The sequence below is a fragment of the Petromyzon marinus genome, chromosome 80 (assembly GCF_048934315.1).
Source record: "Petromyzon marinus isolate PM22_M1 ecotype Great Lakes invasive population chromosome 80, UKy_Petmar_22M1.pri1.0, whole genome shotgun sequence".
Classification (NCBI taxonomy): domain Eukaryota; kingdom Metazoa; phylum Chordata; class Hyperoartia; order Petromyzontiformes; family Petromyzontidae; genus Petromyzon; species Petromyzon marinus.
The window spans coordinates 11,160,053-11,179,958 of NC_133746.1; the positions used below are offsets into that span (position 1 = coordinate 11,160,053).

Genomic DNA, 19,906 nt, shown 5'->3' on the forward strand with positions numbered 1-19,906 from the left:
GAGTGTAGTGTATAGTGTAGATTTAGAGTGTAGTGTATAGTGTAGATTTAGAGTGTAGTGTATAGTGTATAGTGTAGATTTATAGTGTAGTCTAGTGTATAGTGTAGTGTATAGTGTAGTCTAGTGTATAGTGTAGATTTAGAGTGTAGTCTATAGTGTAGATTTAGAGTGTAGAGTATAGTGTAGATTTAGAGTGTAGTGTATAGTGTAGATTTATAGTGTAGTCTATAGTGTAGATTTAGAGTGTAGTCTATAGTGTAGATTTATAGTGCAAACGTTGAGATTTATAGGGGGGGGCACGGGGTGACCCAATAAGGTCGGAATTCGACCGCAATAAGGTAGGCATTGATAAGGCGCTGACAGATATGTGAGTGTGGTGTATAGGGGCGGTGTACAATGCGAACGTTGAGATTTATCAAAAGGGGCGAGGGGGGAGCCCCAACAAGGGTCCGAATTGGCCTGGAAAGGCAGTGACTTCGTAAGGGGTCGGCGGGTAAAGTGACGTTGTTGTTGTTGTCGATGTTGTTGACGATGTTGTTGTTGTTGTTGATGAGAGCGCTGGTACGGTACTTGGCGACTTGCGAGCCGATCATCACGTCCCCCTCCTTCATATTCATCACGCTGTAGGGTCTGCACAAAAAAGGACACAGAGGTCCCTCCGTGTAGGCTTGACAGCGGACCCTCGCTAGCGAATGGCCCTCGCCGATGGAGGGGCGGTCGCAACGTGAATCGTGGGCTTCAGTAGAAACGTACGTAGCCAACCGTGCAGCAAAATTATAAAAAAAATTTTTTTTAAAAAAAATCGGAGGTGCGTTGTTGAGTCACGATAAAGGTTTTTTTTTTTTTCGGGGGAATGGGGGGCGCGCGGGGGGGGGGGGTTTAAATCGCGTTATTTACGAATGTGTTGCGACCCTCCAATCACCCGACACGGCCAAATCAGTAGCAGCAGCAGCAGCAGCAGCAGCAGCAAAAGAGTTCACTACTTTAACCCACCGGTGTGCTGAACAGCGGATCCGCAACATTTACAATTTGACTGCCGGTGACGTTTCGCTGGCAAACGGCATCTAGCAGCTTCGGGGCGAATTTCCCCACGAGAGCGAAAGTCATCCACCTGCTTGCGGTCTTAAAAGGGTGCAGCACGGGATGTCATCGTTGTTGGGACACCATCAGGGTTCGAGATCAGAGGCGGGGGGATGGGGTGGGTTGGGTTGGGTCAAGGTGTATGCAATTATGCAATAGCTTCAAATCAAGATTTAATTATGTAAGAGTTCAGTAATCCGCCACTTGGCATGCGACTCACCTGCAAGTCATTGCAATGTACGTTTGTGTACTGCTTAATAATCCGCTTCCAGGCTGCACCGAGTCCGTAGCTATCGAAGCGACTGCAATCATTTGAATTCCTCTCAATTTCAAATCGATTCTCTAAACTAATCTTGGCCGGTGATAATTCGTTCTGCGTAACACTTCAACGGTATCAACATCAATTGAATGCCCCTTGTTGGCAAGCATGTTCTGCCACTGCTGACAGCTGCGTTTGGGATAATTCAATGTTCCTTTGGTGTTCTTTTAGTCTTACGCTTATGCGACGTCCCATCCGCCCAGTATAAAAACCACTTGCTGCATAAGCAATTGATCCGATATGCACCTTCTGTGTGACAAGTCTGTGGGTATCTTCCACGACGAGTCTGTGGGTCTCTGTGTGGTGAGTCTGTGGGTCTCTGTGTGACGAGTCTGTGGGTCTCTGTGTGACGAGTCTGTGGGTCTCTGTGTGGTGAGTCTGTGGGTCTCTGTGTGGCGAGTCTGTGGGTCTCTGTGTGGTGAGTCTGTGGGTCTCTGTGTGACGAGTCTGTGGGCCTCTGTGTGACGAGTCTGTGGGCCTCTGTGTGACGAGTCTGTGGGTCTCTGTGTGGTGAGTCTGTGGGTCTCTCTGTGACGAGTCTGTGGGTCTCTATGTGATGAGTCTGTGGGTCTCTGTGTGATGAGTCTGTGGGTCTCTGTGTGACGAGTCTGTGGGTCTCTGTGTGGCGAGTCTGTGGGTCTCTGTGTAATGAGTCTGTGGGTCTCTGCATGATGAGTCTGTGGGTCTCTGTGTGGTGAGTCTGTGGGTCTCTATGTGATGAGTCTGTGGGTCTCTGTGTGACAAGTTTGTGGGTCTGTCTGTGACGAGTCTGTGGGTCTCTATGTGATGAGTCTGTGGGTCTCTGTGTGATGAGTCTGTGGGTCTCTGCGTGATGAGTCTGTGGGTCTCTGTGTGACGAGTTTGTGGGTCTGTCTGTGACGAGTCTGTGGGTTTCTATGTGATGAGTCTGTGGGTCTCTGTGTGATGAGTCTGTGGGTCTCTGCGTGATGAGTCTGTGGGTCTCTGTGTGATGAGTTTGTGGGTGTCTGTGTGATGAGTCTGTGGGTCTCTATGTGGTGAGTCTGTGGGTCTGTGTGTGATGAGTCTGTGGGTATCTGTGTGATGAGTCTGTGGGTCTCTGTGTGATGAGTCTGTGGGTCTGTCTGACGAGTCTGTGGGTTTCTATGTGATGAGTCTGTGGGTCTCTGTGTGATGAGTCTGTGGGTCTCTGCGTGATGAGTCTGTGGGTCTCTGTGTGATGAGTTTGTGGGTGTCTGTGTGATGAGTCTGTGGGTCTCTATGTGGTGAGTCTGTGGGTCTCTGTGTGATGAGTCTGTGGGTATCTGTGTGATGAGTCTGTGGGTCTCTGTGTGATGAGTCTGTGGGTCTCTATGTGATGAGTCTGTGGGTCTCTGTGTGACGAGTCTATGGGTCTCTGTGTGATGAGTCTGTGTGTCTCTATGTGATGAGTTTGTGGGTCTCTGTGTGGTGAGTCTGTGGGTCTCTGTGTGGTGAGTCTGTGGGTCTCTGTGTGGTGAGTCTGTGGGTCTCTGTGTGGTGAGTCTGTGGGTCTCTGTGTGGCGAGTCGGTGGGTCTCTGTGTGACGAGTCTGTGTGTCTCTGTGTGACGAGTCTGTGTGTCTCTGTGTGATGAGTCTGTGGGTCTCTGTGTGATGAGTCTGTGGGTCTCTGTGTGATGAGTCTGTGGGTCTCTGTGTGGTGAGTCTGTGTGTCTCTATGTGGTGAGTCTGTGGGTCTCTATGTGATGAGTCTGTGGGTCTCTGTGATGAGTCTGTGGGTCTCTATGTGGTGAGTCTGTGGGTCTCTACGAGTCTGTGGGTCTCTATGTGATGAGTCTGTGGGTCTCTGTGTGACGAGTCTGTGGGTCTCTGTGTGGCGAGTCTGTGGGTCTCTGTGTAATGAGTCTGTGGGTCTCTGCGTGATGAGTCTGTGGGTCTCTGTGTGGTGAGTCTGTGGGTCTCTATGTGATGAGTCTGTGGGTCTCTGTGTGACAAGTTTGTGGGTCTGTCTGTGACGAGTCTGTGGGTCTCTATGTGATGAGTCTGTGGGTCTCTGTGTGATGAGTCTGTGGGTCTCTGCGTGATGAGTCTGTGGGTCTCTGTGTGACGAGTTTGTGGGTCTGTCTGTGACGAGTCTGTGGGTTTCTATGTGATGAGTCTGTGGGTCTCTGTGTGATGAGTCTGTGGGTCTCTGCGTGATGAGTCTGTGGGTCTCTGTGTGGTGAGTCTGTGGGTCTCTATGTGATGAGTCTGTGGGTCTCTGTGTGACAAGTTTGTGGGTCTGTCTGTGACGAGTCTGTGGGTCTCTATGTGATGAGTCTGTGGGTCTCTGTGTGATGAGTCTGTGGGTCTCTGCGTGATGAGTCTGTGGGTCTCTGTGTGATGAGTCTGTGGGTCTGTCTGTGACGAGTCTGTGGGTTTCTATGTGATGAGTCTGTGGGTCTCTGTGTGATGAGTCTGTGGGTCTCTGCGTGATGAGTCTGTGGGTCTCTGTGTGATGAGTTTGTGGGTGTCTGTGTGATGAGTCTGTGGGTCTCTATGTGGTGAGTCTGTGGGTCTCTGTGTGATGAGTCTGTGGGTATCTGTGTGATGAGTCTGTGGGTCTCTGTGTGATGAGTCTGTGGGTCTCTATGTGATGAGTCTGTGGGTCTCTGTGTGACGAGTCTATGGGTCTCTGTGTGATGAGTCTGTGTGTCTCTATGTGATGAGTTTGTGGGTCTCTGTGTGGTGAGTCTGTGGGTCTCTGTGTGGTGAGTCTGTGGGTCTCTGTGTGGTGAGTCTGTGGGTCTCTGTGTGGTGAGTCTGTGGGTCTCTGTGTGGCGAGTCGGTGGGTCTCTGTGTGACGAGTCTGTGTGTCTCTGTGTGACGAGTCTGTGTGTCTCTGTGTGATGAGTCTGTGGGTCTCTGTGTGATGAGTCTGTGGGTCTCTGTGTGATGAGTCTGTGGGTCTCTGTGTGGTGAGTCTGTGTGTCTCTATGTGGTGAGTCTGTGGGTCTCTATGTGATGAGTCTGTGGGTCTCTGTGATGAGTCTGTGGGTCTCTATGTGGTGAGTCTGTGGGTCTCTACGAGTCTGTGGGTCTCTATGTGATGAGTCTGTGGGTCTCTGTGTGACGAGTCTGTGGGTCTCTGTGTGGCGAGTCTGTGGGTCTCTGTGTAATGAGTCTGTGGGTCTCTGCGTGATGAGTCTGTGGGTCTCTGTGTGGTGAGTCTGTGGGTCTCTATGTGATGAGTCTGTGGGTCTCTGTGTGACAAGTTTGTGGGTCTGTCTGTGACGAGTCTGTGGGTCTCTATGTGATGAGTCTGTGGGTCTCTGTGTGATGAGTCTGTGGGTCTCTGCGTGATGAGTCTGTGGGTCTCTGTGTGACGAGTTTGTGGGTCTGTCTGTGACGAGTCTGTGGGTTTCTATGTGATGAGTCTGTGGGTCTCTGTGTGATGAGTCTGTGGGTCTCTGCGTGATGAGTCTGTGGGTCTCTGTGTGATGAGTTTGTGGGTGTCTGTGTGATGAGTCTGTGGGTCTCTATGTGGTGAGTCTGTGGGTCTCTGTGTGATGAGTCTGTGGGTATCTGTGTGATGAGTCTGTGGGTCTCTGTGTGATGAGTCTGTGGGTCTCTATGTGATGAGTCTGTGGGTCTCTGTGTGACGAGTCTATGGGTCTCTGTGTGATGAGTCTGTGTGTCTCTATGTGATGAGTTTGTGGGTCTCTGTGTGGTGAGTCTGTGGGTCTCTGTGTGGTGAGTCTGTGGGTCTCTGTGTGGTGAGTCTGTGGGTCTCTGTGTGGCGAGTCTGTGGGTCTCTGTGTGACGAGTCTGTGTGTCTCTGTGTGACGAGTCTGTGTGTCTCTGTGTGATGAGTCTGTGGGTCTCTGTGTGATGAGTCTGTGGGTCTCTGTGTGATGAGTCTGTGGGTCTCTGTGTGGTGAGTCTGTGTGTCTCTATGTGGTGAGTCTGTGGGTCTCTATGTGATGAGTCTGTGGGTCTCTGTGATGAGTCTGTGGGTCTCTATGTGGTGAGTCTGTGGGTCTCTACGAGTCTGTGGGTCTCTATGTGATGAGTCTGTGGGTCTCTATGTGATGAGTCTGTGGGTCTCTGTGTGGTGAGTCTGTGGGTCTCTCTGTGGATCTCTGCGTGATGAGTCTGTGGGTCTCTGTGTGATGAGTCTGTGGGTCTCTGTGTCTGGCGAGTCTGTGGGTCTCTGTGTGGCGAGTCTGTGGGTCTCTGTGTGGCGAGTCTGTGGGTCTCTGTGTCTGGCGAGTCTGTTGAGGCCTCAAAGTGCACACAGTCTGGCACAAGCACCGTCGTTGGTGCGTCTGCGGGTCTCGAGATCGCTAAACAAGTCAACAGCAATTCACAGCACTTTCTCAATCCACTGCTGGATGGTCCAACCTGTGTGGTAGGGCAGCTGAAATCGCTCAGACTTCTGAACCGCGCAACTTCAGCCACACGCAGGAGTGAGGGGGTGGTGGTGGTGGGGGTGAAGACACTAACCTCATGTACGGATCCACGCTTAGAAACTCCGCCTCCAGCAGCAATTCTGCGGAACACCAAGACAAAGGAAAAACGCGGCCAATTCAGAGTATTTTTCGATTTAAAGCTTTCGTGACCGCAACGATTCATCTTCTTTGGTTCTCTCGGCAAAGTCACCACCGCGTAGGATGAGAACAAAATAATAAAATGGAACACGATAAAATTCTCACGACGTTTCGGCCACAACGCAAGCGGCCTTCTTCAGCGGAGAAAGGAACAAACCTCTTGTCGGGACGACAGAGCTTCGATGAACGCCGCCAAGATTCGCAACGTCTCTCTCTCGACCAGCTCAAAAGACGCTGCGAATCTTGGCGGCGTTCATTGAAGCTCTGTCGTCCCGACAGGAGGTTTTGTGCCTTTCCCCCTTGAAGAAGGCCGCTTGTGTCTTGGCCGAAACGTCGTGCGAATGTTATCGTTTTACCTTATTGTTTTATTCTCATTCTACGTGGTGGTGACTTTGCCGAGAGAACCAGAGAAGGTATTTTAGTATTTATTCATTTATTGAGGCCATGCAAGTCGAATGCTGCACTTTGCCGTTCGCTGGCAGAGCCAGGGGGTGGAACAGATGGAGATTAGTCCACACACGGGGTAGAAGGGAGCGAGATGGAACAGATGGAGATTAGTCCACACACTGTGTAGAAGGGAGCGAGATGGAACAGATGGAGATTAGTCAACACACGTGGTAGAAGGGAGCGAGATGGAACAGATGGAGATTAGTCCACACACGGGGTAGAAGGGAATGAGATGGAACAGATGGAGATTAGTCAACTCACAGCTAGAAGGGAGCGAGATGGAACAGATGGAGATTAGTCAACACATGGGGTAGAAGGGAGCGAGATGGAACAGATGGAGATTAGTCCACACACGGGGTAGAAGGGAGCGAGATGGAACAGATGGAGATTAGTCCACACACGGGGTAGAAGGGAGCGAGATGGAACAGATGGAGATTAGTCCACTCACAGCTAGAAGGGAGCGAGATGGAACAGATGGAGATTAGTCCACCCACAGGTTGAAGGGAGCGAGATGGAACAGATGGAGATTAGTCCACCCACAGGTTGAAGGGAGCGAGATGGAACAGATGGAGATTAGTCCACCCACGGGGTAGAAGGGAGTGAGATAGAACAGATGGAAATTAGTCCACACACGGCTAGAAGGGAGTGAGATGGAACAGATGGAGATTAGTCCACACACGGCTAGAAGGGAGTGAGATGGAACAGATGGAGATTAGTCCACTCACGGCTAGAAGGGAGCGAGATGGAACAGATGGAGATTAGTCCACTCGCGGGGTAGAAGGGAGCGAGATGGAACAGATGGAGATTAGTCCACACACGGGGTAGAAGGGAGCGAGATGGAACAGATGGAGATTAGTCCACACACTGTGTAGAAGGGAGTGAGATGGAACAGATGGAGATTAGTCCACACACGGGGTAGAAGGGAGTGAGATGGAACAGATGGAGATTAGTCCACCCACGGGGTAGAAGGGAGCGAGATGGAACAGATGGAGATTAGTCCACCCACGGGGTAAGAAGGGAGCGAGATGAAACAGATGGAGATTAGTCCACACACGGGGTAGAAGGGAGCGAGATGGAACAGATGGAGATTAGTCCACCCACAGGTAGAAGGGAGCGAGATGGAACAGATGGAGATTAGTCCACCCACAGGTAGAAGGGAGCGAGATGGAACAGATGGAGATTAGTCCACCCACAGCTAGAAGGGAGCGAGATAGAACAGATGGAGATTAGTCCACTCATGGCTAGAAGGGAGCGAGATGGAACAGATGGAGATTAGTCCACACACGGCTAGAAGGGAGTGAGATGGAACAGATGGAGATTAGTCCACACACGGCTAGAAGGGAGTGAGATGGAACAGATGGAGATTAGTCCACACACAGGGTAGAAGAGAGCGAGATGGAACAGATGGAGATTAGTCCACACACGGGGTAGAAGGGAGTGAGATGGAACAGATGGAGATTAGTCCACCCACAGGTAGAAGGGAGCGAGATGGAACAGATGGAGATTAGTCCACCCACAGCTAGAAGGGAGCGAGATAGAACAGATGGAGATTAGTCCACCCACGGGGTAGAAGGGAGTGAGATGGAACAGATGGAGATTAGGCCACCCACGGGGTAGAAGGGAGTGAGATGGAACAGATGGAGATTAGGCCACCCACGGGGTAGAAGGGAGTGAGATGGAACAGATGGAGATTAGTCCACCCACAGGTAGAAGGGAGCGAGATGGAACAGATGGAGATTAGTCCACCCACGGGGTGGAAGGGAGTGAGATGGAACAGATGGAGATTAGTTCACGCACAGCTAGAAGGGAGCGAGATGGAACAGATGGAAATTAGTCCACACACGGCTAGAAGGGAGTGAGATGGAACAGATGGAGATTAGTCCACACACGGGGTGGAAGGGAGCGAGATGGAACAGATGGAAATTAGTCCACACACGGCTAGAAGGGAGTGAGATGGAACAGATGGAGATTAGTCCACACACGGCTAGAAGGGAGTGAGATGGAACAGATGGAGATTAGTCCACACACGGCTATAAGGGAGTGAGATGGAACAGATGGAGATTAGTCCATACACGGCTAGAAGGGAGTGAGATGGAACAGATGGAGATTAGTCCACACACGGCTATAAGGGAGTGAGATGGAACAGATGGAGATTAGTCCACCCACGCGGTAGAAGGGAGCGAGATGGAACAGATGGAGATTAGTCCACACACTGTGTAGAAGGGAGCGAGATGGAACAGATGGAGATTAGTCCACTCACAGCTAGAAGGGAGCGAGAGAGAACAGATGGAGATTAGTCCACACACAGGGTAGAAGGGAGCGAGATGGAACAGATAGAGATTAGTCCACACACAGGGTAGAAGGCAGCGAGATGGAACAGATGGAGATTAGTCCACCCACGGGGTAGAAGGGAGTGAGATGGAACAGATGGAGATTAGTCCACCCACAGGTAGAAGGGAGCGAGATGGAACAGATGGAGATTAGTCCACCCACGGGGTAGAAGGGAGTGAGATGGAACAGATGGAGATTAGTCCACCCACAGGTAGAAGGGAGCGAGATGGAACAGATGGAGATTAGTCCACCCACAGGTAGAAGGGAGCGAGATGGAACAGATGGAGATTAGTTCACACACAGCTAGAAGGGAGCGAGATGGAACAGATGGAAATTAGTCCACACGCGGCTAGAAGGGAGTGAGATGGAACAGATGGAGATTAGTCCACACACGGCTAGAAGGGAGTGAGATGGAACAGATGGAGATTAGTCCACTCATGGCTAGAAGGGAGCGAGATGGAACAGATGGAGATTAGTCCACACACGGCTAGAAGGGAGTCAGATGGAACAGATGGAGATTAGTCCACACACGGCTAGAAGGGAGTGAGCTAGAACAGATGGAGATTAGTCCACCCACAGCTAGAAGGGAGCGAGATAGAACAGATGGATATTAGTCCACCCACAGGTAGAAGGGAGCGAGATGGAACAGATGGAGATTAGTCCACACACGGTGTAGAAGGGAGTGAGATGGAACAGATGGAGATTAGTCCACCCACAGCTAGAAGGGAGCGAGATGGAACAGATGGAAATTAGTCCACACACGGCTAGAAGGGAGTGAGATGGAACAGATGGAGATTAGTCCACACACGGGGTGGAAGGGAGTGAGATGGAACAGATGGAGATTAGTCCACGCACGGCTAGAAGGGAGTGAGCTGGAACAGATGGAGATTAGTCCACACACGGCTAGAAGGGAGTGAGCTGGAACAGATGGAGGTTAGTCCACCCACGGCTAGAAGGGAGCGAGATGGAACAGATGGAGGTTAGTCCACGCACGGCTAGAAGGCAGCGAGATGGAACAGATGGAGATTAGTCCACGCTCTGCTGCTGTACCACCTTCTAGCGCCGGGGGTACGGCTCCCACCCACGGAGTAGAAGGGAGACTCGGCACCGATCCGGCAAGATCAGGGGGTCAATGTCACCTTTGACGAAGGGGCATGGAGTTTGCACATCAGAGAGAGAGAGAGAGCGTGATAGATAGAGATCTAGAGATACAGGGTCGTCTCCGACTTACGATGTAGATGCGTTCCGACGACCCCCATCCTTAGTCGAAAATATCGTAAGACGAAAATGGCCTAGCCCTACCCAGGAGTCTTAGAGAATGGTGATAATTTAGCAAAACAGAGCCATTCACGGCACCGTACTGTATGTATTAATCAATTACAATACTGTATTGCAGAGTCAAATTTAAAGTAAAAAAAACAAGGTAAATTCTTAGCCTACCTATACGAACTGCAATTTCATAGAAAGCTTTTTCAGGAAACAATCCTATATCCGCTATATATATAAAAAAAAAACTTTTAACATGCATTGAACGTACGAATCGTACCGTGGCAACCCTAAAATCAAATCGCTAAAGCTACGCATCACACGGGCGTTGAACGTATCTTAACGTATCACAGTTCTGCTGTTGCTCGCCAAGATTCTGTCCGTCGTCTGCATAACTTGAACGATGTGTAGGTTGTCGATGGCCACGTTAAAACTTAGCTGTCGGAAGGGGAGGATGGCGATGACAAAGTTACGGCAATCTTACATCGTGGTACGCTGATGCGTTTGCCTGCCGCCGCGAAATTAAAAAAAATGCTTAACAATTTTGTCGCATCGCTATCGCCATCGTACCAACGAAATATCGTAAGTCGGGGACTACCTGTGTATATACATATTTAGAGAAAGAGACAGAGAGGATTTTTGGCAAGAGAGAGAGAAAGATATACATTTGGGGAGAGAGAGAGAGAGATTTGAACCCCACCTCCATCCTTGATGGCGGGGAGTTCCTCCTCCTCCAGCAGGAAGTCGCTGGACTTTGGGAACCCCACAAAGTGACTCTTCAGTTTCCACACCTTGGCCAGAACCATCTTGGACGGGGCAGCTTGTGGGCAGAGCGTGGGGAGCGAAAACCGGAGGCACTCCGCCTCTCTCTGGTATGGAGATAACGATGATCACGGAATCAGAAAGGGTTTCATCCGACATTAAAGTTCACAGGGACACGGAACTTACTTTGGCAGGATGGCACACGCATTGAACATATTATAAAATCTAAAATCTTAAATAAGTGGTAAACAAGTCTTACTATTTTGATTTAAAGCTTTCGTGACTGCAGTAATTCATATTCTTAGTTTTTTCGGTAAAGTCACGTTGAAGAGAAACAACAAAATAATAAAATTGTTTTTTTTATATATTTTATTATTTTGTTGTTTCTCTTCAACGTGACTTTACCGAAAAAAACTAAGAATAAGTCTTACTATAATAAAGGGTTCAAAGTCTAACCAACACCAAAGGGGCTAAAGTACATGAAACTGAACAAACATCGAACACATAAAATAGCTATAAAATACAATATTAAAATAAATAAATAAAAATACACACACACAGAGGGCCAGAGAGAGAGAGAGACAGAGTGAGAGAGACTTTGACTCTTAAACCACTTTTACTGCCGCCAGCAGCAACAACACTCCAAGGCAATTTCGAAACGGACCAAAGTCTCCAGCCACACAAAAACGCAATAATTAAAAAAATGCACGCCACACGCAACACCACACGAACAATGGTCACGTGGTGGTGGTGGTGGTAGTTGTTGTCGCGCTCGCCATGCCGACGACCGAGCACGCGAGGAGGTGAAAAGGACGGTGCCGTTCACGTCGGTATGGAGAGCGTTCGAAGAAGACACGTGCTGCTAGTTCACCGGCGTGCGAGTGACGTGTGAGTGACGCGTGAGTGACGTGTGAGTGACGCGTGAGCGACGTGTGAGTGACGCGTGAGCGACGCGCGTGAGTGACGTGTGAGTGACGTGTGAGTGGTACGTGAGTGACGTGTGAATGACGTGTGAGTGACGTGCGAGTGGTACGCGTGAGTGGTACGTGAGTGACGTGTGAGTGACGTGCGAGTGGTACGTGAGTGACGTGTGAGTGACGTGTGAGTGACGCGCGTGAGTGACGCGCGTGAGCGACGCGTGAGTGACGTGTGAGTGACGTGTGAGTGGTACGCGTGAGTGACGTGTGAGTGGTACGCGTGAGTGGTACGCGTGAGTGGTACGCGTGAGTGACGTGTGAGTGACACACGTGAGTGGTACGCGTGAGTGGTACGCGAGCGACACGCGTGAGTGACACGCGTGAGTGGTACGCGAGCGACACGCGTGAGTGGTACGTGAGTGACGTGTGAGTGACACACGTGAGTGGTACGCGTGAGTGGTACGCGTGAGTGACACGCGTGAGTGGTACGCGTGAGTGACACACGTGAGTGGTACGTGAGTGGTACGTGAGTGGTACGCGTGAGTGGTACGCGTGAGTGGTACGTGAGTGACGTGTGAGTGACGTGTGAGTGACACGCGTGAGTGACACGCATGAGTGGTACGCGAGCGACACGCGTGAGTGGTACACGTGAGTGGTACGCGTGAGTGGTACACGTGAGTGGTACGCGTGAGTGGTACACGTGAGTGGTACATGTGAGTGGTACGCGTGAGTGGTACGTGAGTGACACGCGTGAGTGACACGCGTGAGTGGTACGCGTGAGTGGTACGCGTGAGTGGTACGTGAGTGACACGCGTGAGTGACACGCGTGAGTGACACGCGTGAGTGACACGCGTGAGTGGTACACGTGAGTGGTACGCGTGAGTGGTACACGTGAGTGGTACGTGAGTGGTACACGTGAGTGGTACGCGTGAGTGGTACACGTGAGTGGTACACGTGAGTAGTACGTGTGAGTGGTACGCGTGAGTGACACGCGTGAGTGGTACGCGTGAGTGACACGCGTGAGTGGTACGTGAGTGGTACGTGAGTGACGCGTGAGTGACGTGTGAGTGGTACACGTGAGTGGTACGTGAGTGATGTGTGAGTGGTACGCGTGAGTGGTACGTGAGTGGTACGTGAGTGACGCGTGAGTGACGTGTGAGTGGTACGCGTGAGTGGTACACGTGAGTGGTACGCGTGAGTGGTACGCGTGAGTGACACGCGTGAGTGGTACACGTGAGTGGTACGCGTGAGTGGTACGTGAGTGGTACACGTGAGTGACGTGTGAGTGGTACGTGAGTGACGTGTGAGTGACGTGCGAGTGGTACGCGTGAGTGGTACGTGAGTGACGTGTGAGTGACGTGTGAGTGGTACGTGAGTGACGTGTGAGTGACGTGCGAGTGGTACGCGTGAGTGGTACGTGAGTGACGTGTGAGTGACGTGTGAGTGGTACGTGAGTGACGTGTGAGTGACGTGTGAGTGACGTGTGAGTGGTACGTGAGTGACGTGTGAGTGACGTGTGAGTGGTACGTGAGTGACGTGTGAGTGACGTGTGAGTGACGCGCGTGAGTGACGCGTGAGTGACGTGTGAGTGGTACGCGTGAGTGACGTGTGAGTGGTACGCGTGAGTGACGCGTGAGTGACGTGTGAGTGGTACGTGAGTGACGTGCGAGTGACGTGTGAGTGACACGCGTGAGTGGTACGCGTGAGTGGTACGTGAGTGACACGCGTGAGTGGTACACGTGAGTGGTACACGTGAGTGGTACACGTGAGTGGTACACGTGAGTGACGTGTGAGTGGTACGTGAGTGGTACACGTGAGTGGTACGTGAGTGACACGCGTGAGTGGTACGCGTGAGTGACGTGTGAGTGGTACGCGTGAGTGACACACGTGAGTGGTACGCGTGAGTGGTACGTGAGTGACGTGCGAGTGACGTGTGAGTGACACGCGTGAGTGGTACGCGTGAGTGGTACGTGAGTGACACGCGTGAGTGGTACACGTGAGTGGTACACGTGAGTGGTACACGTGAGTGGTACACGTGAGTGACGTGTGAGTGGTACACGTGAGTGGTACGTGAGTGACGCGCGAGCGGGACGCGGCGAGCTCCAGCCGGGGCCGCGCCTTGAGCAGGCCCCTGAACGCCGGCAGCACCGCGGAGCGGGCCGTCGGCGCCGCCTCGCAGCGTCTTTGTTCCTCGTCCTGTACACCGGCCCACCCTGGCTCAGGCACCGGCGGAGTCGGCGACTTCGTGGCGCTCGTTGGCCAGGCGAGGCACCGCCCCACACGCACGAAGCTGCCATTGTAGAAGGGCGCCCTCCCCCCCCCGCCCCCCCCCCCCCGCCCCCCCAGTTCCCCGAAGACGGTCCCCAACAGTCGGAACGTTGGGGTTCAGCCGCTGGGGGCGCAAGTGCCCCCCCAGATCCTCCCCGGCACCGCAGAAAGTGCACAAGTCTGGAACCCCCCGAGCGAGATTACCGGCCGAGCCACAGGGCGGCTGATGGCAACGTCCGGCGTGCCAATCTCCACCGAAGGTCACCGCAGCATTCGGCTATGGGGGTGGGGGGTGGGGGGGGGGGGGGTGGGGGGTGGGGGGAGGCTGCCACAATGCGGGGAGAGAAATGATCTCTCAATTTTTTGTGCCCGGTAGGTCGGCCAGGTCCCGGGTCGTGCAGCGCCTTGGACGCAGCCACAGGAGATGCACAACTCCGGAAGGGAGGAAGGAGGAGAGAAGGGGGGGGGGAGGAGGGGGGGTGGTGGTGGTGGTGGTGCCACCATCCCCCGGCATCGCCAGCTGCTTCGGACGTCCCCGCAGGCAGATTCTCCCCGGCGAGCGCGGAGCGGAGTCCCCCAAGCGGTGCCGGCGATCTCAGCTTGCGGTCTTCCACTTGCTCCGGTGGGGGGCCCGCACGAGGCGGAAGACCGCCCCGCCCCACAGCAGCCCTGCCGAGGTGTGGCGTAGGGCCGGGGGGGGGGGTCCTCTCTCCTCCGATCCCCTGAAGAGGCCGTTGCAGAACAGGGGGCTCTCGTTCAGGAAAATGCGCGAGGTCGTAGCGCGCACTCGAAGCTCCGCCACGCGTCCAAGAGGCTCCGGTGATAACCCGGCAGCCTCGTGCAGTCGATCAGGCTCAGGTCCAACAGGAAGAACTCATTTCCTTACACCCCCCCCCCCCCTACGACGTCTGCGTAGGTCAAGATCCTGACGACCGCGTTCTCAGGTCCCGGGGCCTCGAGGCCGGACAGATTTTCGTCCGAGGTGGCGTAGCAGTGGCTCAATGGGCAGGGTGCAACAGCAGTTCCAAGAGGGGCCGCACAGCTGACCGACTCCCACTCCCCCCCCCCCACCCCCCGTCACGGGGAAAGGGGCGCCGGGCCGCTGGTTTGTCTTCACGAGGCCGGACGTGCCCCCCCCTCTCCCCCCCCCCCGCCGTGTACAGGAGCCTAACGTGCGAGATGAAGGCCCTGGCCGAAGCCGAGCGACGTTAGGAGCTTGTCCACGGCGCTCGTGGCTCGCCCTGTCGAAGGCCTTCTACCGATGCAAGAAGAGGAGGCCCCGAGTCCACGTCGCGAGATTAATGCCTCCGAACGAACCGATGTTGTCGTAGATGCACCGGGCCGGGGATGCAAATACGACTGTTCCGGCAGGACCAGCTGACCCAGCGCCGTCTTGAGGAGGTTTGTCATAAACCCCGGAGAAGATTTTGCAGTCGGCGCACAAAGAGGGAGACGCGGGTCGCCAATTCTCGATGAGGCGCACATTCCCATCTTCTTGAGGAGTAGGGAGACCGTCGCTCTGCTGCAGTTCTGTGGGAGTTCACCCCTTCCGCAGGCCTCTCCGTCAACAATTCCAAGTAGGCCTGTTGGCGTCTTCTGGTCCAACACCAGTGGAGACTAAGGGCTCTAAGAAAAGCCGTCACGGGTGTGGACCAATCAAATTCAAGGACAGTGCCAATATCATTATCAGAGTTGTCTCTTTTTTGCTTGCATTTTGACTACACGTGTTGTGGCTTTTGCAAACATGATCCCTTGTATGAAAGGTGTCAGTTTTTTGCGTCAGGCAAAAAAGGGTAAAAACCTATTACTGCTACCAATCCCAGTAGGCTCGGGCCGAGCTCGTCCCAAAAGACCGCGTGAAACCCGGCCGGTAGGCCGGCAAATCCCTAGGGCTTGACAGGCTGCGGGCCCCTTTCACAGCGGCGTGGAGCTCCTGCTGCTGAAGGGTGACGGGGGCTGCCCGGACGATCCTGTCCAGTAGCTCCTGGACAGACTCCCTCGCCCTCTTGCATTGTTGGTCTACGTGGAGGTGTTGCAAGGTCGGTCTACGTGGAGGTGTTCCAAGGTCGGTCCACGTGGAGGTGTTGCAAGGTCGGTCTACGTGGAGGTGTTGCACGGTCGGTCTACGTGGAGGTGTTGCAAGGTTGGTCTACGTGGAGGTGTTGCAAGGTCGGTCTACGTGGAGGTGTTGCAAGGTCGGTCTACGTGGAGGTGTTGCACGGTCGGTCTACGTGGAGGTGTTGCAAGGTCGGTCTACGTGGAGGTGTTGCACGGTCGGTCTACGTGGAGGTGTTGCAAGGTCGGTCTACGTGGAGGTGTTGCAAGGTTGGTCTATGTGGAGGTGTTGCAAGGTCGGTCTACGTGGAGGTGTTGCAAGGTCACTCTTGTCACACGAAGGACTTTGACCGGGGTTCGTAGCAAAGCGCAGCTCGGCCCTAACCACTGAGCCACCGTGCGTGCGTGTGTGTGCGTGTACGTACGCGGTGTGTGGGGAGCGGTAAGATTAGTGGTTAGCGCCATGAACCTGGCGACCCGGGTTCGACTCCCACTCAGGGCCACCACCAGTGATGATTATCTGAACCGGTCCTGGGTCTCCCCTGGGTCGACTCGGCCCGCAATGAGTTACCTGGTGTAGTGAACATCGCCACTAGGGAGACAAAGGCGGCCGGGCGTGGTGGTGCTGGCCACCCACCCCCTCGTGTGCCATAGCGCCGGCCTTCATTAGGTGCTGCTGCTACTCGCTACTAACAGCACTTGCCCCTACAGCCCTGCTAAAGGCTACACGGGGGAGCTTTGTCTGTGTATAGGTGCTGCTGCTACTCGCTACTAACAGCACTTGCCCCTACAGCCCTGTCAGAGGCTACACGGGGGATCTTTGTCTGTGTATAAGTGCTGCTGCTACTCGCTACTAACAGCACTTGCCCCTACAGCCCTGCTAGAGGCTACACGGGGGATCTATGTCTGTGTATAGGTGCTGCTGCTACTCGCTACTAACAGCACTTGCCCCTACAGCCCTGTTAGAGGCTACACGGGGGATCTTTGTCTGTGTATAGGTGCTGCTGCTGCTACTCGCTACTAACAGCACTTGCCCCTACAGCCCTGCTAGAGGCTACACGGGGGAGCTTTGTCTGTGTGTAGGTGCTGCTGCTACTCGCTACTAACAGCCCTTGCCCCTACAGTCTCTTGAGGCTACACGGGGGATCTTTGTCTGTGTATAGGTGCTGCTGCTACTCGCTACTAACAGCACTTGCCCCTACAGCCCTGCTAGAGGCTACACGGGGGAGCTTTGTCTGTGTGTAGGTGCTGCTGTTATTCGCTACTAACAGCCTTTGCCCCTACAGTCTGTTGAGGCTACACGGGGGATCTTTGTCTGTGTGAGCGAAGTCCACTGTTTGAGTTAATCCAGATCTTCCCATTGCACAACGCACATACATAACAAAGACAAAGATCTCCCGTGTAGCCTCAAGAGACTGTAGGGGCAAGGGCTGTTAGTAGCGAGTAGCAGCAGCACCTATACACAGACAAAGATCCCCCGTGTAGCCTCTAGCAGGGCTGTAGGGGCAAGTGCTGTTAGTAGCGAGTAGCAGCAGCACCTATACACAGACAAAGATCCCCCGTGTAGCCTCTAACAGGGCTGTAGGGGCAAGTGCTGTTAGTAGCGAGTAGCAGCAGCACCTACACACAGACAAAGATCCCCCGTGTAGCCTCTAGCAGGGCTGTAGGGGCAAGTGCTGTTAGTAGCGAGTAGCAGCAGCACCTATACACAGACAAAGATCCCCCGTGTAGCCTCTAACAGGGCGGTAGGGGCAAGTGCTGTTAGTAGCGAGTAGCAGCAGCAGCGCCTATACACAGACAAAGATCCCCCAGGTAGCCTCTAACAGGGCTGTAGGGGCAAGTGCTGTTAGTAGCGAGTAGCAGCAGCACCTAATGAAGGCCGGCGCTGTGGCACACGAGGGGGTGGGTGGCCAGCACCACCACGCCCGGCCGCCTTTGTCTCCCCTGCCCAGAGCTCAGGGCTGTCGGAGTTCGCAGCATAGCGCGAACCACTCCACCACCGCTCCGCTCACCTCACCCTCACCTCACCTCACCCTCACCTCACCCGCTCACCTCACCTCACCTCACCCGCTCGCTCACCTCACCTCGCCCGCTCACCTCACCTCACCCGCTCGCTCACCTCACCTCAGCTCACCTCACCCGCTCGCTCACCTCACCCTCACCTCGCCCGCTCACCTCACCCTCACCTCGCCCGCTCACCTCACCCTCACCTCGCCCGCTCACCTCACCTCACCTCACCCGCCCGTTCACCTCACCTCGCCCGCTCACCTCACCTCACCCCGCCCGCTCACCTCACCTCACCCCGCTCGCTCACCTCACCTCACCCGCTCGCTCACCTCACCCGCCCGCTCACCTCACCTCACCCGCTCGCTCACCTCACCTCACCCGCTCGCTCACCTCACCTCAGCTCACCTCACCTCACCCCGCCCGCTCACCTCACCTCACCCGCTCGCTCACCTCACCTCGCCCGCTCACCTCACCTCACCTCGCCCGCTCACCTCACCTCACCCGCCCACTCACCTCACCTCACCTCACCCGCTCACCTCACCTCGCCCGCTCACCTCACCTCACCCGCCCGCTCACCTCACCTCACCCGCTCACCTCACCTCACCCGCCCGCTCACCTCACCTCACCCGCCCGCTCACCTCACCTCACCCGCTCACCTCACCTCACCCGCTCACCTCACCTCACCTCACCCGCCCGCTCACCTCACCTCACCCGCTCGCTCACCTCACCCGCTCGCTCACCTCACCTCGCCCGCTCACCTCACCTCACCTCACCCGCCCGCTCACCTCACCTCACCCGCCCGCTCACCTCACCTCACCCGCTCACCTCACCCGCCCGCTCACCTCACCTCACCCGCTCACCTCACCCGCTCACCTCACCTCGCCCGCTCACCTCACCTCACCCGCTCGCTCACCTCACCCGCTCGCTCACCTCACCCGCTCACCTCACCTCACCTCACCCGCTCACCTCACCTCACCTCACCCGCTCACCTCACCCGCTCGCTAACCTCACCCGCTCGCTCACCTCACCCGCTCACCTCACCTCACCTCACCCGCTCACCTCACCTCACCCGCCCGCTAACCTCACCTCGCCCGCTCACACGCCCAGCTCACACATCACCCACTCACCGCCACACACACGCGCTAGCACAAAGACAAAGATCCCCCGGATAGCCTTAATGGACTGTTGGGGAAAGTGCACGCACAATCTCTCACACACACTCACACACAACAACAACCGCCGTTCGCCACTAAGTGGCGGTGACGTCACCACGACGCTTGTGCCAGGCTATGTGCACCTTGAGGCCACGTGAAGTGTCAAACGCCCGCTGGCAGGAGGTCACGGGGCAGACCCAGCAGGTGCCACGGGTCGACTGACTGAGATGACTGGCTGATGCACCACCTGTGCCCACTACTGTGCCAACCTGCTGCTCTTTAGCCACCCGGCGCTACGCTCGTTGTTGTGAGCGTCGCTCCTCCGCCCTCCGTTGTAGTTGGAGGGCGACTACCTCCAACTGCCCAGGAGCATCCTTCACGAGCCTCCTCCACAGAGGCCGATCTTGACACCGCTGGTACCGGTCATCGGCAAGTCCACTCAGCTCCACGTCCTCCTGTACCACATCACTCCATCTCTTCTCTAGCCACGTGCCTCCTGTACCACATCACTCCATCTCTTCTCTAGCCACGTGCCTCCTGTACCACGTCACTCCATCTCTTCTCTAGCCCATGCCTCCTGTACCACATCACTCCATCTCTTCACTAGCCCCGTGCCTCCCGTACCATATCACTCCATCTCTTGACTAGCCCCGTGCCTCCTGTACCACGTCACTCCATCTCTTCTCTAGCCCCGTGCCTCCTGTACCACATCACTCCATCTCTTCTCTAGCCCCGTGCCGCGCCCGTTTAGC

At 54.5% G+C, this 19,906-nt stretch overlaps 1 protein-coding gene across 1 annotated transcript in view; it reads right to left on the reverse strand.

Moving 5' to 3' along the window:
* PTGR1 (prostaglandin reductase 1) overlaps window positions 1-19,906 on the reverse strand; it is a 43,893-nt gene that overhangs the window by 23,038 nt on the left and 949 nt on the right. Inside the window, exons 2-4 of the mRNA XM_032981382.2 lie at window positions 10,692-10,860; window positions 5,844-5,889; window positions 571-630 (exon numbers count right to left, since the gene is read on the reverse strand). Of these exons, the coding sequence (XP_032837273.1) occupies window positions 571-630; window positions 5,844-5,889; window positions 10,692-10,797 (212 nt within the window). The 5' untranslated portion in view covers window positions 10,798-10,860. The remainder of the gene's footprint in view (window positions 1-570; window positions 631-5,843; window positions 5,890-10,691; window positions 10,861-19,906) is intronic.